Here is a 25,343-nt window from a genome sequence, read left to right on the forward strand (position 1 = left end):
AAAAATGCCAAAAAAAGGGCAATTTTGACACCCTGGTTTACAGGAGCCCCAGGGTGGATCCTCCCTGGCTCAGCCAGGGTTATCCCGGTCCTCGATCCGAGCAGGGTCAGACCTCGAAGCCCCAGTGGAGATTAGACATCGGCGGAGGAGGAGGAGGAGGCGGTGGGGGCAGAATTAATCCCTTCTCGCCCTCTCCTCCCCCCGTAAATCCAGGCTGGCCGCCGGGATTGCAGGATTTGGGGAGCGAGGAGGCTTTGGGGGATCGACCTGGCTTGATCCCACTGGGAACCAACCTCTCCCTGCTGACATTCTCACCTTCTGCTCCATCCAACGCTTCCGACTTGGCAGCGGCTCTTTGGGGCAACTCTCCCCGTGCGGGGGTGATTCCCTCTATTTTGAGGACTGGGAGGGTGGGTAACCTCCTCCCCTTCCTCACTCCACCTCAGGCCTCAGCCACATCCAAAGGCAACGTCGGCTTCAGGTCAGGCAGTGATCCTCACTTTTTCAAGGATTTCGAGCATCTCTGCAGGGAAAGGAACTGGCTCTGGCGGCACTCACCCCCCCAGAATAAATAACCACCTCCTGCAATGATGAACGAAGCCCTCATGGGAATATCCACAGGGAAGAGCACGGCACCTCCCCAGACTCCCCCTTGGAGGGAGGAGAAGGATGTGTGGAAGCCCATAAGTGTTTGCTTGATTTTATTAGGACCGACACATTCATCGTATGTCACAACGTCACCGATGGATGAGCTCCAGGAAATAAAACCCACCGGCCCCGGCGGCTCCGCGCGGGGCTGGACCAGGAACACGCTGCAAAGGCATAAATGCGTCCTCCCCCCACCCCCTCCCGCCCCGTCCCCCTCCCCACCTTCCCCTTCTCACAGCTTTGATTGTATCCATAAGCAATGGGTCGACAAAAAACAAATAATAAAAATAACCATCACGTTTTCCCAGCTGCCAGGTTATTCTCACAGAGAGTTGTGGAACTCCATAAGGAAAAAAAAAAAGGGGAGCCAAAAGGAGAAGAAGAAAGAAAATAAGAAAGAAAAAAAAAAAAAGAAAAAAAGGAAAAAGAAAGAAAGAAAGAAAAAGGAAAGGAAAGGAAAAAAAGAAAGAAAAATAGAAAGGAAAAAAGAAAGAAAAAAAGAAAGGAAAAAAGAAAGGAAAAAAGAAAGACAAACTGAAAGGAAAAAAGGAAAGAAAAAAGAAAGAAAAAAAAAGGAAAGAAAGAAAGGAAAAAAGAAAGAAAAAAAGAAAGAAAAAAGGGAAAATAAAAATAATAAAATCCCCCAAAATTAAAAGAAACAAAAGAAAAAGAAAATACCAACATGAAAAGGAAATTAAAAAAAAAAAAGATAAAAAAGAAAAAAAGAAAGAAGATTAAAAAAAGAAAAAAGAAAAAGTTAAAAAAGAAAAAAGGAAATAAGATAAAAAAGAGGAAAGGAAAAGAGATAAAAAAGAGGAAAGGAAAAGAGATAAAAAAGAAAAGAGAAAGGAAAAAAGAGCAATAGAGAAAGAAGAAAAATAATGAGAAAAAAGAGAAATAAGGTATAAATAAGAGGAAAATAGTGTTTAAAAAAAAGAGAATAATAAGAGAAAAATAAAAGAGAAAAAAATACGGAGAAAAAATTAAAAAGGCCAGGAATTATTTTAATATTTAAAAAAATAAAATAAAATAAAAGCAGATATGGCAACGCTACTAAGGAAGTGGAATACGTCACGGAACCCAAAGTCTTTGCAGGCAACACTGTTCAGAGAGAGGAGAACACTCGATGGTGAAAAAAGTGAAGTTCTAAATTATATACAAGATATCTAAGGGTGGCTTTGAAAAACAGTCCCCGGGCCGTCGGGGGTTCCCTCGCCGTTATCTATTGCTTATTGATTCAGATCCAGGATAACACTTAGAGACGGATGCGTCCGGATGAGACACCGTGGAATAAAGGAAAGACCAAACCCCCAGTTTCCGTATGAAAACGCCGCGTGCACGACTCGTCCCGTGTGGAATGTACCGACCGCCGTCTCACGGGCCGGGGGCTCCTCCTCGCCGGTGCGGGGAGAGCCGGGCCCGGCGCGTGGGAAGCGCCGCGCGAGCGTCCGACGCGCCCGGCTGTGAACGGACAGGATCCGAGTGAGATGGAAAATGGGGCGGAAAAGCCCTGATCCTTATGAAGGACGAGACTCAGTTGTTAAATTTTAAGGGGTACCCGATGGCTTTTTCCAGGCACTCTACCAAAGAGCCGGCGGACAGAAAATCCCTCTCCACTTCCACAAATTTGATGTAGATGGATTTGGGCGAGACGCCGGGCTCTACGACGCAGTTCTGAGATAAAAAGGCGTTGATCCCGACCCAATCTTTGCTGAAGGTTTTGGTGTTTGCCTGGAAGTGTAAAAACAGGCACTGCTGGAGAGTCCGGACCTCAGCGATGCCAAGGTAACAATAGATAATCCGGGCGGATTCCATATCCACCCGGAGGGAGGCCTGCGGAGAGGGGACCTCCAGCTCCCCTGGAGTCTCATTGCTGGGGTCAGGCGCCCGGTGCTCGGCCAGAGGGGAGGGGGGCTTCTCGTGGCACTCCTCGTATCCGATGGCGTACAGGCCAGGGCTTTTGGGGATCCCTCCAGGCAATAAATACTGCACCACGTTCCCCCCGGTGGGCTTGGAGTGAGCGATGGGAATCCAGTCGATCTCCATGTGCAGCTCCAAGCATCGGGCTTCGCTGATGGTGATCTCCAGGAACTTGTAGTAAACGTTTTTCCAGTTCATTTTCTGCACTCGGGTCATGATCACCCGACCCTCGGGTTTTTCCGAGTTGAAGTATTCCCGGAGCCGCTTGCCGAGGGGGACCTGGGAGCTGATCTCTGCGTAGTGGTAACGGATATCCTCCTTCCAGCGGGTGTTGTACCCGATGCCAAAAATGGCCAGTTTGTTAGAAAGATGGAGCCTGGAGAAGTCCGTCCAGCTCTGAAACAGCTCCCACTTCAACTGGACCGACTCCAAGATTTGCATAATGTTCTGCATGACGTCACGCTTCCTGGAGATTAAGGAAGAGGGAGAGAAGGATAAAGGCGTCAGAGCTGGAAAACCATCCCGGCAAAAACACCGATCTTTGGAAAACATTAATCTCAATTGGCTTTCTCAGCTGATTTTTATGATTACTATAAATATTGCTGGGGGAGTTTATGGACTAAAATATGGACTAAAACCCTGATGGGTTTTGGGAATTTTTTTAATTAATCTTGGCAAAATCAAAACAAGCCCAACCCAAACTCCTCCCAACATCAAGGCAGCTCCAAGGAAACACGTGTCTGGCATTGCTGAATAAAACCACACCTAATTACTGGGTCATTCTTTCCATTGCCACGTGGTCCATGTGCTGCATCCCCAATTTACAACTGCCACTCCAAAGGCTTCCACCTCATTGTTATCCCAAGAGTAATGCCAGCAAACAGGACTATTAATTGTAAAAACCCCCATGGAAGCATCAAGCTGCTCCAAAGGGCTCGGTCCCAGTGCTGGGATGGAAACATGGCTCAAGTGACCAACACCCTGGAGTAGAAGATACACCCAGACACATTCTCGATCCTGTGGGATCAACAGTGGGAATTCCTCTGGATAGGCAATTAAAAAATCCCCATGCTCCCAAAGAGCTATTTGCACTCCCAGTAGTGAGGTTCCATGGAGTGGCTGACATTGGCAGAGAGCATCCACGTGCACCTGTGGTGAGCTGGAGCAGCTTCCTCTGGGATGAATGAGACCATCAGGGTGTAATTAGCTGGCAGGGAGAACTCCTAATCTGAGGAGTTATTGTCCTATGACCAAAGGTGTAGGAAGATAATGCAACTTGTTTGCTATCAGAGAAGCCTCTCTTGGTCCAACAAACAGAGTCCATGCAAGTCTCCTTCCTTTTATCCATAGTGCCATGTCTGGAAACCAGAACTGGGGGGTCACCACATTCCCAAGAGGACATTTGCTCCTCCCATACCCCACCAGGAATACAAACTGTACCAGGCAACACTGCTTTTCTTCTGTGGGGCAGAAACTTCCCTCTGCCCTGGGAGTTCCTCAAGAATTTGCAGCACCAACCACGCCAGAAGATTCCTGGATAGACCTTAAAAGGCATTTTGGGAAGCACATCTCTGCCATGGCTGGCGCATAACTGAGTTTCTAGAGAACAGAGGAGGGACAGGCTGGGCAAGCAGAGCTGTGTTTGGGCCAGAGGTTCTCAAAAATGCCTGTTCCATTGCCACCAAAATCCTGTTTCTTACTGCAAGTTATTCCTGAGGAATCAGTTCCACTGCCTGGCAGCAACGGAGAGAAATCCCGCGCAAGGAGAACACGTGTTCACCCCAAATCCACTTCCATTTACACACAGACACTGCGGCAACACCGAGTCGAGGCTTCCCTGCTGCTCTGCCACCCCTGAAAAATGTCTTTTGGAGGTGCAAGTTCACCTTCTGGGCACAAGGGGACGGGACAGACAGGGGGACAGGGCAGTGCCAGAGCCCAGCGCGGTGTCTCACCGCCGGCACGCGCGCGCTCGACTCCCGATGGCAGCTGAGCTCCAGCTGCACATGGATTCCCATCCCAGGCAGAGCCAGGAGAGCGCGGCGTGGGCAGGTTTTCATTCAACAGCGGAGGAACAGAGCGAGGAACCGAAAGCAAAGCCCCCACCTTTATTAATTGCACTATAAATATTCAGCTTAGCTCGGCACAATCCGGAGCTGGAGCTCCGGTGCATTAGTCACTCCGACTGCTCCTGTGGGGAACAGGAGCCTTTCCATGAGAGGGGATCTCAGGCAGCAGAGAAAGGCTTTCCACAGGGAACTCACTGCTTCCAGCATAGAGGAAACCAGGGAAAGAGGAATTTTAAGGAGTTTTGCCTTTCAGTTATAACATCTCCTCCCTTATGCTGTGACCCGATGGCTCAGCTGAGCTTCACATTCCAGGCTCTATCCGGGACCTCCACGTCAAGCAGAGGTATCATAAGCAGTAAGACTTATTTATTTATTTATTTATTTATTTATTTATTTATTTATTTATTTATTAGATTTTAATTGTCAATTGTTGAACTATTTTAAATTATTTATTTAATATGCATTTATGTATTTGTTTTATTTATATCGCTAATATTATTCACTTTTCATGATAAAAACGGGAGGAGAGCAGAGTGTTTGCCCTGTCGTGTATCTCAGGGCAATCTCACTTGTCAGCTGCAGAAGGTGCCCTAGAGCTGGATTTTCCCCTGTCCTCAAACCACCACCTCCCTGCTGGAGTCTGGGATCTGTGTTTCTTCCTCCTTGGAAGCTTCTGCAATTCAAATGAGGAAAAGACTGGAGACAAGAGCCGGGGCAAGTTTGTTCCAAGGCGCTGTTCCCAAACCAAGCAGACTTCAAAGGGGTCAGAACAGCTGCTTTCAGTGGAGTTCCACGAGCTTTTCATCCTCCCAACGCCCGCAGTGAATCAAACTACTCCTCAAATCAACTCAAAACAGTGGAACAGTCTTGAAGCAGCATTTCACTTTTCAAAACAGTTTATCTGGAGGCGGCAGCATGCCAAGGGGAGGCAACAGCAGAGCTACTGCAGGGAAGGAGCATCTTGATGGAGCATGGGATGTGGACATGGGTTACCTATTGCCCTTTGCTTCCTACACTGCCAAAAATAAGGTGACACTGGAAAGATGGGAAGTCCTCGTATGTCACAGACTCATAGAACAGTTTGGGCTGGAAAGGACCTTAAAGATCATCTCATTCCAAATCCCTGCCATAGGCAGGGACACCTTCCACTAGCCCAGGTTGCTCCAAGCCCCGTCCAACCTGGCCTTGGACACTTCCAGGGATCCAGGGGCAGCCACAGCTTCTCTGGGCAACCTGTGCCAGGGCCTCCTCACCCTCCCAGAGAACAATTTCTTCCCAATATCCCATCCAACCCCACCCATTTCCCCTTGTCCTGTCCCTCCATCCCTTGTCCCAAGTCCCTCTCCAGCTCTCTTGGAGCCCCTTCAGGCACTGGAAGGGGCTCCAAGGTCTCCCCAGAGTCTTCTCTTCTCCAGGCTGGGAGTGTTCACCCAGAGAAGGTTGCTGGGAGACCTGAGAGCCCCTTCTAGTGCCTGAAGGGGCTCTGGGAGAGCTGGAGAGGGACTTGGGACAAAGGCCTGGAGGGACAGGACACAGGGAATGGCCTCCCATTGCCAGAGGGCAGGGGTAAATGCAACATTGGGAAGAAATTCTCCCTGGTGAGGGTGGGGAGGCCCTGGCCCAGGTTGCCCAGAGAAGCTGTGGCTGCCCCATCTCTGGAAGTGTCCCAGGCCAGGTTGGACAGGGCTTGGAGTAACCTGGGCTAGTGGAAGGTGTCCCTGCCCATGGCTGGGGGGTGGAATTGGATGAACTTTAAGGTCCCTTCCAACCCAAATCATTCTGGGATTCTGATTCCCCATGTCCAAAAGCACAGCACAAGGTTCATCAGATAATTTGAACAATTTTATGGAGGTTATTTCTGCTGAAAATCTGCACTTGACCAAGACTGCAGATGAACCAAAGTGCCCCGACTTTGAACTAAGTTATCTACATTTTAAAATGTACAACAAAGAGGTAAAAAGTTAGGCAACTATTTATTTTCTGTGGCTTTTAGATGCAAATCTATTTTTTGAAGATAACAAATAAGTATTCATCTTATCTTTGTATCAGCCCTACTACTCCTGACTGCTTTTAACCTACGAAGTCAGAGTCTAGAAGTTCCTTCCCCTCACAGACAAGAGGAAAATCAGCTTTCAGCAAATCTGTGGGTTGGAAGATGCTTTGAGCTTCCACTGAGCACGTAGGACTGTCACACTCCACAAAATGTCCCAGAGTTCAGAGACTCCAGTGCATTTCAGGGGGAATTTGGGGGGGAAAATGACCATAAAACTCTGAAAGGTCTAATTTACCAAAATCTAATCCAGCTGTCCATGTACAAAACTTGGAAGAGAAGTTTCAGGTAGTCCAAGCCTTCACCTCAGAAAATTCAGGATTATTTTGCTATGCAGCTCCCTAAAGGCAAAATTACTCCAGAGCAGCACCAAGAAACTGTTCAATAACAACATTAATGCTGAAAAACGTTATTCTTCTCCAGGTTGTCCCGGAGTTGCTAAACTGAATTTGCTCCACGTGAAGAAAAAAGTCACCTTTGGGCATGTGAAAATCCACCTGAAGAGAGAAGTTTGATGAAGCTACAGCACTACAATGAAAGCTTCTTGTTAATTATTTTTATTATTTTCTTTTAAAATTGTTTTATTTTTATTTGTATTTTAACGTTGGGGTTTTTTTGCAGGTTTTGGAGGACTTTTTTTCCGTTGAGTTACAGCACAAAGCCTGTGTTGTGTGACTCACCAGGGACGCTCAGCTGCTGTTCCCAGTGCTGGTGACCTCCTACGCTACAGGAGCTCGTTTTCCACCATGGAAAACCCCCGACTGACTCCAGATGACTACAAGTCATCTTGGTGGGGGAGCTCACGTGTGGAACACGCCCTGAAGGGTCTGTGAGCCCGGCTGCTGCGGCTCACTACCCCCACAGATGGATCCACAGCCTCCCCGTGGGTTTTACAACCCTAAAGGTTGGCAGAAAGCAGCGCTGGATGGAGTAAATCCATCACAATTCCTTTCATTTTTGGGAATGCTCCGTGTTATTGTTGGCGAGGGAGATCCGCGCGCTCAAAGCGCCCAGAACGCTCCAGTGTTCGTTACACTAAACCCAGCCAAAAGGTTACAAATAAGGTCTGGAAAGTTATAAAAATGAAAATAAAAGGCTCCCAAGCTTTGGCATGCCTTCCCACCAAGGAAGGGAGCTTTTCTTGTGGATTTTATCCGTGGTTTAAGTCCTTGCATCCATGTAGTAAGCCTCGTTTCGCGTGCTGAACGGCAAAGCCAAGGAGAAACAGAGCTGCGAAGCTCTTCAGCTGTTCTGAGGTAACGGGAATAATGCATAAAGCAGATTCAACTGTATGAATAGTCTTGCACAATGTATTTATAATTATAATCAGAAGTTTCAAATATCCTCCCCTCCCGCACAACGTCCCCAGGGAAACACATTCCAGGGTAAAACATTCATAAACTACTTACTGCGCGTCTTCTGAAGACTCCTGTTTTATCTTTAGTGTTCTTTTTGTGGTAGGCATTTCATCTGAAAGGTAAAATTCCAACACATAATTATATTTTAAATAATGCACTTAGGGCTTTTTTTTTTTTTTTTTTCCAGAGGCTGAAATTAAATAAAAAACAAATCAGAGTTGCTTCCTAAGCCAGGCTGTCTGCTGGAGTTCTGCACGAGACAGTTCCAGTCCCTAAACCCTCTGTAATTGATTTGGTTTTTCTTTAACTTGGAAGGGATGCTGTCAGTTAAGATCTGAATCTCTCCCTGCAAGTGCAAAACCTTTCAAGGTCAAGGCTCCAACCCCTGCTGTTAAATCACAAATCGACTGAATCGCAAACTGCATTGTTTAAAGAAATAGGGAAAAAAAATAGGAAAAAAATAGGAAAAAGAGAGAAAAAAAGCAATTCTGCTTCCAATGGCACAGCTGAAGACAGGCAGCAGCAGAACTGCATCTGTGTTGCATTCAGCTGCTGCGTGCCAAGTGCTTTGCTCACAGCTTCTGAGCAGGAAGGCCATCGTCAGCCCCGGCGCACGCACACGGCCCCGAGAGCGGTGACAAACCAGGAGATCCCGCTTTGACTCACCAAAACAAGCCAAACCAGACAGGATTAGCCGTCATTTACATACGTTTTGTAACGTTTTCTTCTCCCCACCGTTTCTCTCCCACATATTTCTGATTTTTAAATCCCCCAGGGAAGAAGTCTGAGGCACCGGAATGCACTCGACAGCCAACTTGAAAATTTTAATGTTAAACTGTGATTTAAGGCTCTTTCAAAGCATCCTGACTCACCAGTCCCTTAAACACAGATGTGAACACATACCCGACTGCATCTCCTCTCCCTCTTTCATCCTACAAAATGGGGGGAAAAAAGCCTTTATCTAATTCACTTTCTTCACTTGCAACTCCATTGAATTTGATCAACTTAAAGTCTCCTGTGCTCAGGCAAGGGAGGAACACACACACATAAGAGCAGTGGCTCAAGAGGGAAAAATAAGCCTAAAGAAAGCCACTTCTTCCCAGAACTGCTCAGACTGGTGTGCATTTTCCATCAGGAACGTGGTACCTCGCTCTGTTTAACAAAGTTCAGTAACCCACAAGCAAAAACTAAACCTCCAAATTAATTAATAGACTGATTCTTATGCAGAGACAGCAATAATTCAGGTAAGAAAAGCATGTGGAAGAGTTTGGTTTAGGTCTCAGTCCTCAAGTGTGAGCTTGCTTGCTATTTTTGTATTTAAGAAAGACCACATGCCTGGATATAAACATGTTTAATTTCAATATATCAGGGTATAGAGGAAGGAACAACACTTTTTTATAGTTGTTGGTGTCATCAGCAGCAGGTTGAAGCCCTATTCACAATTTAAGCAGATGGTGTTTGAGTGATAACACTCAGGTACCACTGAAAGGGAATTTTACTTCCCTTGAAGGGAAGTAAAACTGAGAGCGGAAGGAATGACAGGGAAGGTGTCACCTCCTCCATCATTTCTGGCCACACAGCCCTTCTTTCCTCTTGCCAGGCTCTTCAAACTCCAGTCCTGACCCTAAAATGCTTCAAGAACCACGTGTTGCTTTTGACTGACCGGGGGATTTCTGCCCCTTTTCTCCCCAGGGATGTGCTTGGCACCCTGAGGACATCACACACAAGAGATGAAAGCTGGTACTGAGACACATTTGTGTGAGACAGGCACGAGCACAGGTAAACTCCAAGGCTGGAGAAGTGCCAGGCTGGGATTTCTTACCCAATTCCTGCTCTCCGGTCTGGTAGCAGTGAAGGTCCTGGCTGTGGTTTCCCCAGTCCTCCTGGGAATACTCCTCCATCGTGCTGCCATCCGACTCCAGCTCCTGGTACAAGCCGCTGCTGTTGATGAGGACGGGCTGGCAGGGCTGGGAGTCCCATCCTCCCTGCCCAAACACCTGCTCCAGCTGCTCAAACGTGTAGCTGCTTTTCCTCTTCCCCACGCCGTGCTCCTTCACGCGGCTGTAGCACCTGCGGAGGGTCTGAGACAGAGAAAAGCAGGTTAAGCCACGGGGGGCTGGGCTGGACGAGCACACAGGCACCTGCAGACAGTCACAGGGCTGCCAGGCAGAGTTTAGGGGCTTGGGGGTTATTTCTACTGGTCATATTTGCCCCACACTCACGAGCAACGCTCCCAAATTAATCTACACCCACCAGGAAGCATCGTTATGTACCCGACGTTCCCGCTTGGCATTAATGTTACCACAACAGAGGACAAGTTGTGTAGCAGTTACAGGTTCCTTGGGTTTAACTTGGCTGATTTATTCTCTTTCCCACTTATAAAAAAAAAAATAAAATCCCCAGATGTGCTATGGGCGCAGGGAAAAAAATAAAATAAATCAAAATACCAAGAGCCCCCCAGTCAGAGACACCAACCAGCCAGGAAAATGCACACCTACTACAAGGAGGAGAAAGCAGAGCTGGTGTTGTGCCCACAGCTTGGAGAGGGGGAAGCAGGGAGGAGAGAGAAAGGAAAGAGAAAGATTTCCCCCAAAGCAAAGACAGTCCAACCTTCCTTACTCTGGTAAGAAGACACAAGGTACAAAATGGATATGCCTAAGCTTTTCAGCTAGAAAAATATATATTACTTACACATTTTTGCATTCCTTACTAACTCACTCTGTCTCTTGTGAAGCTGCTGAAATTTAAAAGAGGTCAAATCAATAATGCTCCCAATTCCCAGACTTCCATATCAAGCATTAAGTAAGAAACAGCACTGAGGTGGCTTGGTCTGAGCAGCCTCTCAAACAGTGCTGGGGCCAAACCTCCCACACAGATGCAAAGGGCTCATCTGCCTTTGGTGATCCCTCTGACATCCCACACCAACGGCTGAGCTGCTCCACAAGTTCCATCCACCTTTTCCCCCTAATCCAGAGCAACATACAACTATTTGGGGGTAAAAAATCTAAAGTTTAATATGCAGGTCTCGATGTGGTTTTAATTCTAATACTGCTCTACTTTTGAAAGGCCCCAGGTTTGCTGGAACTTGATGGCTTTTGGATTGGTAAAGTGCTAGAAAATATTAATTTTTAAAAATTAAATGTATTAGATTGTTGGGGTTCTAACCTGAATGGCAAAGCTGCCTCTGGAATTCAAGAGAGACAATAATTTGGGAAGAGCTGGTACTGTTGCTTTCTGGAGGAGGACTGTAACAGACACATCATTACAAAAAACCACTAGTTTTATTCCCCAAAAAGGAACTTTTACGACTCCAGAAAGCTGGAACCTACCTAATGCTCCTCATATGCTGGTTTAACAGCATCAGCAGGAAAGGGATAAATTTCTAACCAGTTTCCTCCTGAGATTCAGAGCCCTGGGAGCAGAAGCAAAACTGCTAAGCAGCAAGTCAGTATTACCCTGCTGTTTTAAACAAAAACACACAAAATTAACACAAAATAAAAAACAACCCATATAAACACACAGGCAGCAACAGGCACCAGTGGTTTACAGTGGTTTGAGGTGGAACCCTTCCCACTTTTGCCTTTGCTACCTCAGGATAAACAGACAGATCCTCTTTGGATGGACTCCAGCACATTTTAAGCTTCTGTCTGTGAGCTGGGGGGAAAACAACTGGCTACAGCAACCTGGAACCAAAACCTGGCCTTGAAACCTGTCAGCACCCACTAAGTGTAAAGTGGTTCCCTCAGGCTGTAGGTACAGCTACATTTGCTTGCTAAAATTCAGTTTCCTCACTCCAATTTCTCTCCTTTCAGCTCAAATCTCACCAAGTGATATCTCAAACTGCCCGAGAGATAAGAGCAAACTCTTGTTTCACTCACAGACTCTTTCTAAAATCCACCCCAAGTCAGATCTTCTTAAAAATATATTTCCCAAATCCCAGTTCTTGCGTCTGCCCTGGTTTATCCACCAGAGTTAAACACAGATTTAGTGCCTCTAGTTGAATTTATTAGCAGCCTTTAAGCAACACAAACTGTCTCCTAAACACCCCTACTCCTGGCCAAGCCCTCTGGGATCGCTCAACACCCACAGCCACTCTATTTTCACACTCTATTTTCAGCCTCTGCTTCCAACACTGATGGGGCTATGGAGGATCTCACACTGGGTTGTAGCCCAGTAGTAATTAATTATTTCAGTCAGGTTGCAAACTGGCTTATTTTACTATGAAAATAATTTAGCAGCAAGTCAATGAAGACTAGTGGAGCAAAGCAGAAAGGGGGACAAAATTAAGTGAGCAATAGTGTCACTGCTCATTACTCCTGCAGGTCAAGAGTACTTTTGGGGATACTGCCCAGATGCTCACCTGGGTGTGTTACCTCTGCTTCTGCCAGGAGATAACCAAAAATTTGAGGGAGATAATCTCAAATTTGGGGCTTTCCAAAGCACCAAAGGGCCTGTGGCCAAGCAGCTGGTGGCTCCTTGGTCTTGTGTGCTGGAGAATCGAGATTCCTGCTAACTCTTTCTTCTTGGAGATTCTTCCCAGTGTCTCCAATGGGCAGTCCCTAATAGTTTTTATGATGTTCCCTCCCAGTGCCACAGGTCAGCCTCGTTTCACATAAGCCCCACAGCCTTCTCTTCTTCAGAGACTCTGGTAAGACCTAAATAATTGCTCAGATTTCAGGAAACCTGGAGATTTTTTAGCCCTTAACCTTTCTCCCACCGGGTTATTCTGATCTCCAGGATCTAGGATCTGGATTTTTCTTACGCACCTCCTCTACTCCTTCTGGTGTCCAGCTCAACTCCTGCTCCATGGTTCCTAAAGTGCACATACACATATTGATACAGATACACAAGAAACTGGGAAATGTAGGACAAGTAACTGAAAACAGACCTGATCACTGCCCAGTGACTGCCCAGACTGGAAGAGATCGAGGCTTTTGCTTATTGTTCTGCAACACTGCCTGCAACACGAAGACAGATTATCCCCACTTAATTTATAATTAGGAAAACCAAAGGAGGAGACAGTCACAAAGCTCAACGTGGATTTTCTCACCATTTCTAACTCATGAGTCCTCATCTCTACGAGTGAAGCACCGGAGAACCTGGACCTCTGCAGGAACTGCAGGATGAGGATCAGAGAAGCCTTAGGGAATGACTTTAGGAAGGCTGATATCACAGTCCTCCCTCCAGCAAAAAATGAGAGAGAACCACACCACAGCGAGCTTTTTATACATAACCTGAGGTGGTCTAACACGAGGAACTCCAGATCCCTGAGCTTATGTTATTACTCAGGGAGACACCACAGGCTCTGCAGAGCATTTTGGTGGCCTGTGGCTGTGTCCACAATCATCTCTTTAAGCTGAATTACAGCAGCCTAAAGGGGTCCCTATGGCCCTGAGCACTGCTCAGCAAAACACTCAGCTCCGAAGATGCTCTTTTACTTAATGGGAGAGAGGAGCTCTATATCCCAAAATAAGAACAGCAGTATCAAACAGCTCCCTCCCTCATCGTGCCAGGATACTCACAGGCAACATGAGATGAAACTATGCTGGGACAAAAGAAATGGCTTTTGAAGCCTGGAGTGGTTGTAGGGGACAGTGAAAGGTCTTGAAATCTCCATTCCTGAGTTCCCAGGAGCAGAAGGAAACAGAACTGGTGACAGCAGTCTGATAGCTCCAGCTCAAGAGCTTTTAGATTAAAAGCTGTGTGCAAGGCAGGAGAACACAAGGCACACACTGGGTATCACCACAAGAAGCCCTGTTCGTGTGGTTTATCCAAAATACAAACAGAACAGCAGCACCCCAAACTGTCAAGTCACACAGCACTGCAAAATGCAGCTGGACAGCCTCGACACGTCTCCAGCATGAGGAACCAAGCTGGAATGCTCCTCTGCAGAACACGGGAGCCCTGCACACACACACAGCCCCCTGAGAGCTCAGCGTGGGCCACAGGAGCTGCTGCAGCCTTGTCTGCAAAGGCTCCAGCCCCACAGCTGGCTGCACATCTGCCCCACCACAGCACTGGGGTCACACCAGCTGTCACAGTGGACCATGCTCTGCACCACAGAGCGAGGCCTCAGCTCTATCCCCACATTCCTGAACACACAGGGACTTCCTGAAGGATTTGGCTCTTGGACAGAAAAAGAAAAGTGACGGGAAAAAACCTTTTCCTGACATCCAGTCTAAATGGATGAGATGCCTGGGTAAGGTTCAACCTGCTCCTGGCAGAACCTGTTCAAACACTTACTTTGGAGTGATGAAGGTCACATCTGATTAAGTTATCTTGCCTTTGGAAACAAGCTCATTCCTAAAATCAAACCTGAAGTTTCGTGCATCCACTGTGATCAGGACAAGCACCACAAAACCAGATTTTACACCACCCACAAAACCAGATTTTTATGGAAAACCCAAAACTACAGTAGCCTGGACCAAAAGAGGTCCAAGAAGCACTCAAGAGGTCACATTTGTGCAAGTCACGAGAGACCACAGACTCAAATCCTTGCTGGTCCTTGCTCTCAAATGAATGGAGCGAGGCCACAAGCCTGTCCAGAAGAGGAAGAGCAGCACAAACCATTCCACAGGTGAGAGGGAAAATGCTCCTCTCCAAAACAAGCTTCAGTCAAGTGGCTGAAAGCATCAACATGGGCAGCACCACAGGGGAGACACCTTGTGTAGTTCAGAAGGCTAAAACCTTTGCCATCCCACACGGTCCTAGCAGTGTGTTGTGCCCATCCTGGGGTTCAGGGTCTCTAGAGGAAGGTCCATGCCACTTCAGCTGGGCTGTTACCAGGGGAGAGCAATCCCTAAATCCACAGGAAGAGCTAGAAGTGAAATACCAAAGAGGGCTTGAACCCCAGTGTTCACCAGGACCAGTGGTCAAGGGTTGGTAACAGGTGAGACCACAGCAGTCCAGAAAGCATCATCTGCTTGGCCCCAAATTATACACTCAGCAGGAGGGAGGTTCTGCTGCTGTGCCAGTGCTTGAAGCTGTGTGCAAAAATCAGGAGGATTTTTAACACCTTCCCAAGTCCTCCATAGTCAAAGAGCATGACAGGAAAAAATTGTGTGTGCCCAATCTAGGATTTAATGTTCAAGAATCTCAAAATTGAGACTTAATGCTCAAGCCTAGCAAATTTGTCCTTCTGCAACAATTTCCTGACCATCAACTGTTTCTGTCTCAACAAGATAAATCCACCAGCTCGCTCCCAGCTTCCTCAGGGAATCATTCTGCGCCCATGGAACGAGCAGTGGATGACCCAGGTGTACCAGAATGACCAGACCAGACTATTACAGACACACAACATGGCTACACAAGCCACTGGATTGTAAAGACACTCATCCTGCCTGTGTAATTCCAGCCAGATTCTTACGGGCACAACAGTGCTCTGCAAATATCCTGACTGAGGAGAGCGGGTCCAAGAGGGTTTGCTCCAGATGATGCTCATCTCCCTGAGATCCTCCTCTGCCACAGCCCCACAAAGGAGTAAAACAACTAAATCTGCTCTTTGTCACTGGAGAGTTTATTTTTCCTGGCTATAAATGTCAACAGAAAGTTGCTCCCACCTACAGGGGCCCGTGAGATCCTCCAGCGAGAAGCTGGGCTGTGGGAAAGGATTCAAGGGATCATAAGAAACAACCCAGCCTGGAAAACACAGTGCATCTACATCTAAGCCAAGGAAAGAACCAAAGGTAACTTAAACATCTGCATGTGCTGTAGCCCAGGGAGCTACTGGGACAGGGACTGAGACAAACTCAAGATGAAGACACACCACATTCACAAGACATAGAATCATAGAATGAGCTGGGTTGGAAGGGACCTTAAAGCTCACCTCATTCCAAATCCCTGCCATGGGATCCACTACACCAGGCTGCTCCAAGCCCTGTCCAACCTGGCCTTGGACACTTCCAGGGATGGGGCAGCCACAGCTTCTCTGGGCAACCTGTGCCAGGGCCTCACCAGGGAGAGTTTTATCTTAATATACAATCTAACCCTACTGCTGACACTGTGGAGCCATCCCCCCTTGTCCTGTCACTATATGCCCTTGTAAAAAGTCCCTTTCCATCTTTCTTGTAGGCTCAAATCAAAGACAAAGCTGCTCTGAAGGTGAATGGTTGGCTGGTTGCTACAAAACGCACCAATGCTCCACCAGCTGAGATCTTTAAATTAAAAGACAGTAGCTCCACTCAACCCTACTGGACCCAAGGATGGGATTCTGGGTGAAACCCAACCTCCTGTAACGTGCAGCAGGTCATACTAGCTCACAGCAGGTGTTGCTTCTAAGATAGCCTCGTTAAAGCAGCTTTTCCTGCCTTAAAAATGACTTCATGCAAGATTTACAAACAGACAGTTTACATCATAAAGCAGCTAAAACCACAGCCCTGTTACAAATGAGCCCTCCACACACTGCTTAAAGCAAGAAACACCAACAGCTGATAGCCAGGTGTAATTTTTCATTCCTTCCTCAGCATTCACGTGTAATTTTCCATCCCTTCCTGTTCCACGTGGGTTCGTAGCAGTCCCAGCTCCTCTTTGCTCCTACGCTCTTCCCGAGCTCTGCACCAGCCTCTTCAAGGTACAGAAAATCCAACAACAGGGCAAGTGGGACCAGCAGCAAGACTTGGGAATTCCTGCAGCTGGCAGTTAAGATGTTGGAGCTGCTTCTCTTTGAATCAATGGCTTGGCATCGACTCTGGGAAAGGCAAAACGAAAGCAGAGCTCGCATTTCCGCGGGAGCTGAAGAAAAACGACGTGTTGAAAATGCCCCCGAATTAGTTTTAATGGCAACTCTTAAGGAGGGATTTGTCTTTGCTCAGGAAAGGCTCTCCAGCTGCGCCCACAGCCAGAGGACTTCCAGCCCTGAAACCCTTTCCCATCTCAGCTAAGCAAAGTGCCATCAGGAGGGTGAGTCTTTGATTCCGTGGAGATGGGAGCAACAGAAGCAGAAATCCTTCCATGGGTTTAAAAAATGCCTAAAATTCAGTTCTGAAAACACATCCCGAGCCCATTATTTCAATAACACTCCTTTAAAACAAAACAAGTCTTTATTGCCTGAAAATGCCCCTTGTGCAGCTCCAACTGCACCACCCGAGCTCACCTGAGCTCATTTTCTCATAGTTAAGCTCCCAGCAAACCTCCTGCTGCCTGTGCCCGGCTCAAACAGCACCATCAGGTGCAGGGCACAGGATCCTGGCAAGGGTTTGGCCAAATACTCCATCACCTGCCTGAAAACCCCGGCCCAAAGGTCAAACCTGAAAACTACAGGGCTCTCCATGAGCTGCTGTGGGGAGGTGCTGAGTTTCAGGATAGACAAAGCAGGGTAAATCCTTGCTCAGGAACACAGGGAACAGGAGGAGGGCTGGATGAAAAGCATGTGTGAATGGCTCCTCAACATGAGCTCCGGGTCATAGGGACAGTCAGAGCGTGCTACTGAACAAGCAAGGACTAAGGATACGGTGTGACACAAAACTGTGGTGCACAGGACAGCTTTTCTGGGAATGCAACAGGCAGAAATCAAGATGTTTCACTTCTCCTGCGGCTCCTGATTGCTGAGCTCACCAAGCCACCGACCTCGGAGCCACCAAGTTGCACTCAAGGTCTCTTTCCGAAGGAAAAGCTGCTGGAATGGTTACATGTGAAACCCTAAATTTGAAACAGACCCTTCCAGAGCAGCTCCAACCCAACAGCAGCCTCGTTCCAGCGGCTGATGTGCAGAAAAACACATGCAGATGGTGAGGGATGGGTGAAAATCTGCAGTGGGACCTTCCTGCTCACCCTGTTTGAATTAGGAGGGAACACATCCATGCCATACAACTGGAAAACTCTCTGCTTCTAAGCTGACTTGTTCCTTTCCAGCTAAACTTGCTCCTCAAGACTTGGCTGTGGCCAGGGAAGGCAGGTATCCCAAAGGAACCCAGTGTCAAGCCCTTATCTAAAATGCATTTATGTCAGTTGAACAGGGTATGTCTGAAGCACCATTTACATTTATAATCCAGCAGCAAAGCCTCACACTGCCCTTCCCTGATGGGCATTAAGTATTCCATATAATCATGGAAATACAGAACATTATGGACAAGGAAGGGATGGAACATGGATAACTCCCAGCCAGGCATCACGGGGTTGAAGGAGAGCCCACCCTGACATACTGTGGTCTACAAACATCCAACAGGTCTGCCAAGAGCTGCTCCTGGTCATAAACATCACCCTGTGCCCTTTCACTGCTGTTTGACTGGTGGTTTCTTTCAAGCTGGAACATTTCTGGAGTAAGGACCTATTCAAGCCTCACTTTTGAAGGGAAGGGGGGAGAATCCTCAGCTGCAAGGAGCTCCAACTGCTGGGAGTCACCCAAACACTTGCTCCAGCCACAAGGCACCCACAACCAGCTCCATCCAACAGCGTCCTCCCAACCCAAACAGCCGTTTCTGGGCTGTCCTAACAACGAGATGTCTCCTCACAGCCTGCTCAGCATCCCCCCGAGCATTAATGCTGTGACCAAAACTGGGGCAGGGGTCTGTCCTTGACAGATGCTGCATCGACTCCCACCACAGCCCAAAACCATCAGGCAAAGCCAAAGCACCCCAGGGAACTCTTCCATCACACACTGACGAAACAAGCACCTTGAAAACCGCCAGGAAAACGAGGCACTCCGAGACAGTCTGCGGTGCAGCAACATTCCTCTCCAAAAATATTTGGTTGTGTTGGAGGGAAATAGATCCCTGAGCAGCAAATTCATGGACATGAGGAAACACACTGAGAAATCATAGCTTCTGTAGGAAGGGGGTTTGGTTTGAGCACCTGCTTCAGGGACAGGCTGTTCTAATCAACAGGGGGAATCTCTCACTTATTCCCAGGCATTCCTGATGCTGTAGCACCCCTTATTCCATGTATTTTGGAAACCAAAAGCAGCCTGGGTGTACACATCTGGAGAGGCCCAGCCCAGCTGGGCTGGCACAGGTGTATTTAAGGGATGGGAAAAGGAAGGAAGAAACAATGGGCTCCACTGAGCCCCAGCAATAACAACACGTTACTTTTTCAATCCACTGGCATTTTTAGGTGGCTGCAGGGGGATCCCGGGTCAGGAAAGGGGAAATAAAAGCCAGAGGGAGCTTGGAGAGTTTAATTCACCCTCCTAAACATCATCCATATTTACAAACTCAAACACTCCCCACAGTGATTCCCACCCCACCCATGATCCCTCTCTCTGTAAAAGCTGCTCCCAAACTGGGCACCAAACCCAGCCCCTCTTTCCCCAGGGAATGATGGAACTGGAAAGATCCCTCTGTGAAACGAAGCCCAGGGGGCTGTTCATCAATTACTCAAGGGGTCTGTGAAGACTCAGCACGCTCCAGGAGAGCTAGGGAAGCCTTTGGTCCCTGCAAAGCAACTCCAAAAGCAAAGGAGGGACCAGAGCCTGAGCCACTGCTCCTGACTGGGGGAACTGGGAGCTCCTTTTTCTCCAAGGGGCCTCAGGGAGCAGCCAGTGCCAGCCCCTCACGGACAGAAGATGCTGGGGGATACATGAGGGGACAGAGTCAACCACGGTGCCCACCATGATCAGGGCCAAAGGAGGCGACCCAGGGCTGCCCCAAAAAAACAGGGGAAGGGTCCTATTGGGGCTGTCCCCATGAGCAGGGACACGAATGACTGGGACACTGTATCCACTCATGAGAGGGGAATTCTGCCACAGCCCATCCATGCCAGAGGAACTGAGGGGCTGAACCCAGCGCCCAGGTCCCAAGGGTGCTGCTGGAGGCTGCAGGTGCAAGGGGTGAACCCAGGGGATGTGACACCCAGCAGATGGGAAGTGGCACCCAGGAGATGGGATGTGGCACCCAGGAGATGCCAGCCAGGAACTGCAGGGAGCCAGGCAGCTGAGGCAGGGAATGTGGTGCCCTGCACCCAGGGCAAGGACTGGGCTGGGCTGAGCCCTGGGGACACCCATGCCAGGCCCAGAGGATGCTTGGGAAAACTGCAGCACGGAGAGACTTCGAAAAGCTGAGCCCTGGGGACACGGTGCCTCCAAACCCAGGGCCGGAGGATGCCCACAGCCAGCGCCAAAGGATGCTGCGGGAGAGATCCCGACAGGATTGAACCCCCAGGACACAGTGGTCCACGCTCAGGGCCAAGGGCTGGGCTGAGCCCTGGGGACACAGTGCCCCACACCAGGGCCAAAGGATGCTCAGGAAAACCCCTCTTCCAGGGGAGCCCCTGAGGGACGATCCCTCGGCGGGGTGACCCCAGAGCTCACCCACCCGCGGGGGGGCCGAGCCCAGGGACCCGCGGCCCGCCCCCCCCTCCCGGGCCGCGCCCCCCTGGGGTACCTTGATGCGCTCCCGGCACTGGGACGGGGTGCGCTCGTAGCCCAGCTCGGCCAGGGCGCGGGAGACGCGCTCGTACATGGCGGGCCCGGGCGCTTTGCTGCCGAACACGGTGCCCGCGCCCTCCAGCTGCTGGTACCGAGCCTCCACCAGCCGCTCGTTGCCCCACACGGCGATCAGCGCGTTGGTCTCCGCCGGCGTCCAGGACATCCCGCGGCAGGCGGCGGCCGCGGCGGCGGCGGCGGCGCCGCCCGGCGAGAAAGAAACGGAGGGCGAGGCCCCGCCGCGGGCGCCCAGAGCGGCCCCGCCGGCCGCCGGCCCTGCGCCCAGCGGGGAGGCGCCGCTGGGCGTGGAGGGGTCGGACAGGCTGGGGTTGCCGTCGCTGAGCGCGCCCGGCGAGCCCGGGGACAGCACCTCCATCTTGGGGATGCGGAGCGGCGGCTCGGCCGGCGGGAGCTGCGAGGAGCCGCAGGGCGCCGCCATGATGGGGGTGCGCACCGAGCGGGCGGAAGTGACGCCCCGCCCGAGAGGCGGGGCTTCCGGCAGCGCAGGGTGGAGGGCGTGGTCAGAGCAGGGAGGGGGCGTGTCCGCTGGGCGGGAGGCGGGGCTGCAACAGGGGGCGTGGTAATAGAAATGGGGAGGAGGCTGGGGGCGTGGTTTGTTGTGGGCGTGGTAGAGAGGGGCGTGGCGTGGATGGGCGGGACCTGGTTGGCAGTGGGCGGGGTTGCGCGATGGGCGGGGCCACGCGAGTGGGCGCGTACGTGATGGGCGTGATCACATGTGAAGGCGTGGCCTCATTGTAGGCGTGGCCTCATGGATAGGCGTGGCCTGGCCCCCACCCGGGTACGGACCCCAGAGACCCCCAAGGACTGGGACCCCAAAAGCCTTCCCTGCAGTGCCTGGGGCAGAGCACCCCCAGATGTAGGGCTGAACGTCCCAAATGTGGGGCCGAACATCCCAAATCTGGGGCTAAGCACCCTGAAATCTGGGGCTGAGCATCCTCCAGTCCAGTGGCTGAACATCCCAAGTGCGCAGCTGAGCATTCCCGTCGTACCGGAGCTGACTTCCCTCTCCCGAGCTGAGTATCCCCGAATTCTGCAGCTGAGCAGCCACAAAAGTGGGGGCCAAGCAGCCTCAAATTCTAGGTCTGAGCATCAACCCTTCCCCCCGATCTGGGCACCCCTTAACCCCGGGGTCGAGCACCCCTGAAGTGTGGGGGCTGAGCATCCCGAAGCACCGCGGCTCCCCCCGTTTTCAGGGGAGCCAGGGACCCCTCTTCCCCCACAGCTTGCTGCCCCCGGTCCCGCTGTCCCCGCAGCCCCGGGACCTCAATTAACGGTGGCCGTGATTGATGAGCCGAGGGGCAGCTCGCGGAGGGAGGGGGACACACCCCAGCTGCGCCCCAACTCTTCGTTAAGCCAAGACTAACGAGCGTCAGGGAGATTCGACCTCCCCAGACCCCCCCAAAAGCTCCCATCATCCAAGGGGGGTGGTTAAGAGGAGTCCTTAGGGATCCCCGCCTAGGCTGGTTAATTAAACGCTTTAATTAGGGCCGTGTTGGTTAAACAAATGGGGTGGGGGTGGGGGCGGCAGGACTTGGAGGGGGGACATCCCCCTGCCTCTGCCTGTCCCTGTCCCTGCCCGTCTCTGCCCGCAGCGCGGCGCGGAGCGATCAGGACTGTAATTATCCCCCTCTAATTAGCGGGATTAGGGGCTGGCGGCGGCGCGAGGCTGCGGGGGGGGTAGGGGGAGCATTGACCCCCCCACACACACCCCGACCGGGCGGGGGGCGCGGGGCCGGCGGGCTCTTTGTCACCGGCTGCTGTCCCCAGGGAGCGTCCGCAAGAGAGATCCCCAATGCCGGCATGTCCGCACAGGGATGTCCCCACCGCTGGCGTGTCCCTGCCGCCACCACAACCCCAAGGGGTTGTCGCTGCTGCCAGCGTGTCTCCAAAGTACTGTACCCACCGTCACCACTGTGGCACGTACCCACTGCTGGTGTGTCCCCAAAGGGGTGTCCCGACTGCCAGCGCGTCCCCAAAGGGACGTCCCAAATGTCAGCCCCATATCACGTCCCCAAAAGGATACATCTGCTGCCACCATGTCCCGAAAGGGATGTCCCCGAGGGGATGTCCCTGCTGTCACCTCGTCCCCAAAGGTTTGCACCCGCTGCCACTCCTGTGGAGTGTCCCCAAAGTGATGTCACCACTGCCACTGTGTCCCCAAAGGGATGTGTCCCCAAAGGGATGTGTCCCCACTGCCACCCCTGTGGCACGTCCCCAAAGGGATGTCTCCGCTGCCAGCCCTGCTGTGTGTCCCCAGGGGGCTGCACCCACCATCGGCCGTGCCAAAAGGGTCCCCAAAGTGTCCCCAAAGCAGGGTCCCCAGAGAGCTGTTCCCACTGCTGGGGTGTCCCCCAGATTGCCACACCCTCTGCCAGCGCTCCCGCTCACCCCCATCCCCGAGCTCTGCGGAGCTGACCAGACCACAATTAGAGGCCTGGGAGGGGGGGGTGGCGGGACGGATGCAAATGAGGGTAGCGGTTAATTAGGGCCTGAACACCCATTAGGGCCCTGGAGCAGCTGATTGCGATGCGGCCCCGCGTCCCGGCAGCGCCATTTGACCGCGGGCTAATGGCACGGGGGGCGTGCAGGGGGGCCCCCCTCACCCCACCCCGCATCACATCGCCTCTGCAGTCATTCCTGCAGAGAGCTGGGCCCGTGCTCAGCCCGCCCGCAGCAGCACGTCCAGCAGCGGGGCTCATCCCTGCGATGAGCTGTGCCTGTGCTCAGCCGAGGCTCAGCCCTGCCATGAGCTGTGCCTGTGCTCAGCCGGGGCTCAGCCCTGCGATGAGCTGTGCCTGTGCTCAGCCGAGGCTCAGCCCTGCGATGAGCTGTGCCTGTGCTCAGCCGAGGCTCAGCCCTGCCATGAGCTGTGGCAGTTCTCAGTCAGGATCGCCCCATGCGATGAGTTGTGGATGTTCTCAGCTGGGGCTCTCCTGTGAGATGAATTGTGGGTGTTCTCAGCCAGGATCACCAATGCGATGAGTTGTGGATGTTCTCAGATGAGAGTTAACTGTGCGACGAATTGTGTCTGTTCTCAGCCAAGACTGCCCTGTGCAATGAGTTGTGGTCGTTCTCAGCCAAGACTCACCTCTGTAACGAGTTACGGGCGTTCTCAACCAGAGCTCATCCATGAAATGGTTTGTGGGCGTTCTCAGTCAGGGCTCACCCATGCAATGAGTTGTGGCCCTTCTCAGCTCCCCGGGGGACGCGCGGACGGCAGGACAAGGAACTTGGGGCAGCGGTGGGGAAACACCCCCCTGGTCCCCAACACTCCCCCACCACCTTGTTCCAGTCAACCTTCCAATTCAATAGAGATAATTAAAACTCCGCCAAAAAGCCGAGCGGACGGGTCGTTAGAGCCAGAGCAGTGTGCTCTGCAATTTACTGACCTGCTCGTAATTAACCTCCTGCCGCCAAAATACGCTGCTGAAAAGAAGTATAAACTTATTAATGGCGACGGTGGCTAATTAAAGCCAAAGCTGCAATTATCCTGAGACGTGGCCGTGGGCAGGAAACTGATGAAAGGCGAGAAAAGACGCTCGATGCAATATTCGGGAGGACGCGGGGATGCCGAGCGAGGCAGCGCCCTGCTGCCGAGCGCCGGTGCCCATCAGCATCCTGAGCGCCTGCATCCCGATCCAGCTGCCCTGCCCGCTGCACAAAGGGGACCCAGGCGGGCTGATTCGGCGCGGGGGCTACCGGCACGCCCCCCTCTTTGTCTCCCTTTCAAAGCCAATATCCCGACCCCAGATGGGTTAATACATAATGCAGACAAGCAAGTAATTGCCTGCCTTTGTGAGGCCGTCAGCGCTGGGTCCCCGGCCCTCTGATCCCCCATTAGCGGCCATGCAAACAAGCCTTCCACCCAATTAAGCCCAGCTTTGATAGAGCCTTTCCCAATGATGTGGCGGTCCCAAACTAGCGATTCGCACATGAGCCACTACCTGTTAAACCCGGAGCCGGCTTCCTTCGGGGATGAGCATCCCTCGCCTCTCGCCGTGACCCAGCTGCCGAGCTCTGCCCGGCTTCCCCTGGCCCTGAAGGGAGGCTCGGCTGATAAATGATCTCGACAAACTCTATATTAAAGAGGTGGAAATGGGATGTTAATATACCCCAAGCCGCTCATCTCGAGAATACACGGGCTCCAGCTTCCCAAAGATGCCGGTAATGAGGCGGGCTGGGATGCCCGCGAGGAGACCTCGACCCACTGGCCTCCTGCGCCTGCCAGGTGTGGAGGACAGACAGCCTGACACCCGTCCTCTGAGGCATCCTCACACCGTCCCGCAGAGCCCTCCCGGGTCATCCCCCAAAGCATCTCAATCTGCTCACCGAAAGCATCCCTGCAGCATCCCCTAAAGCATGCCAGTGTGCTTCCTTGGAATATCCCAGCTTTATCACTTAGCACACCCTGGCATCACCCTCTAAAGCACCTCAGTGCATTCCCCTAAATCTTCCCAGTGTCATCCCCTAAAGCATCCCAATAAGCTCTCCTAAAGCATCCCAGCATCATCCCCTAAAAAACCCTGGCATCATCCCCTAGAACATCCTGGCATCATCCCCTACAGCCTACCAGTGTCATCCCCTAAATCATGCCAGTGTGTTCCCCTGAAACAGCATTATTCCTTTGCACACCCTGGCATTGTCCCCTAAAGCATCTCACTGTCTTCCTCTAAAGCATTCCAGTGCATTTCCCCAAAACTTCCCAGGATCATTCCCCTGAAGGATCCCAATGACATCCCTTACAGCATCCCAGTACCGTTCCCTACAGCATCCCGGTGTTCTCCACTGTAGTGTCTCACTGTCATCCTCTAATACATCCTGACCTCCCTCCATGTATCCCAGACTCATCCCTTAAAGCATCCCAGTGACATTCCCTAAAGCAACTCAGTTTGCTCCCCTAAAGCATCCCAGCATCATCCCCT

General features: G+C 51.2%; 1 protein-coding gene across 8 annotated transcripts; it reads right to left on the reverse strand.

Annotated features, from left to right (window-relative positions):
- Positions 1 to 1,631: 1,631 nt before the first annotated feature.
- Positions 1,632 to 20,852, reverse strand: MSANTD2 (Myb/SANT DNA binding domain containing 2). Of its 8 annotated transcripts, none has more exons than XM_064634374.1 (5): positions 13,096 to 19,243; positions 10,737 to 13,003; positions 9,868 to 10,126; positions 8,097 to 8,157; positions 1,632 to 3,034 (listed from the first exon to the last, which is right to left on the reverse strand). In XM_064634374.1, exons 2-5 carry the CDS (start codon positions 10,746 to 10,748, stop codon positions 2,182 to 2,184), a joined length of 1,185 nt encoding a protein of 394 aa, XP_064490444.1. In that variant the 5' UTR covers positions 10,749 to 13,003; positions 13,096 to 19,243; the 3' UTR covers positions 1,632 to 2,181. The 8 variants fall into 8 exon arrangements, with proteins under 8 accessions (XP_064490444.1, XP_064490445.1, XP_064490446.1 ...); XM_064634375.1 differs by having other exon boundaries at positions 10,737 to 12,858; positions 12,934 to 19,243; XM_064634376.1 differs by having other exon boundaries at positions 10,737 to 10,779; positions 11,375 to 19,243.
- Positions 20,853 to 25,343: the final 4,491 nt, after the last annotated feature.

The sequence above is a fragment of the Pseudopipra pipra genome, chromosome 23 (assembly GCF_036250125.1).
Source record: "Pseudopipra pipra isolate bDixPip1 chromosome 23, bDixPip1.hap1, whole genome shotgun sequence".
Taxonomy (NCBI): domain Eukaryota; kingdom Metazoa; phylum Chordata; class Aves; order Passeriformes; family Pipridae; genus Pseudopipra; species Pseudopipra pipra.

What these genes read in the sequence shown, in the direction of transcription:
- MSANTD2 (XM_064634371.1), bottom strand. Translation starts at nt 20,839, where the DNA reads ATGGCGGCGCCCTGCGGCTCCTCGCAGCTCCCGCCGGCCGAGCCGCCG. An exon ending in AGTGCCGGGAGCGCATCAAG is followed by an intron (nt 10,127 to 20,359) that starts GTACCCCAGGGG and finishes TCTCTGTCTCAG; the next exon opens with ACCCTCCGCAGGTGCTACAG. An exon ending in GAGTCTTCAGAAGACGCGCA is followed by an intron (nt 3,035 to 8,096) that starts GTAAGTAGTTTA and finishes CTTAATCTCCAG; the next exon opens with GAAGCGTGACGTCATGCAGA.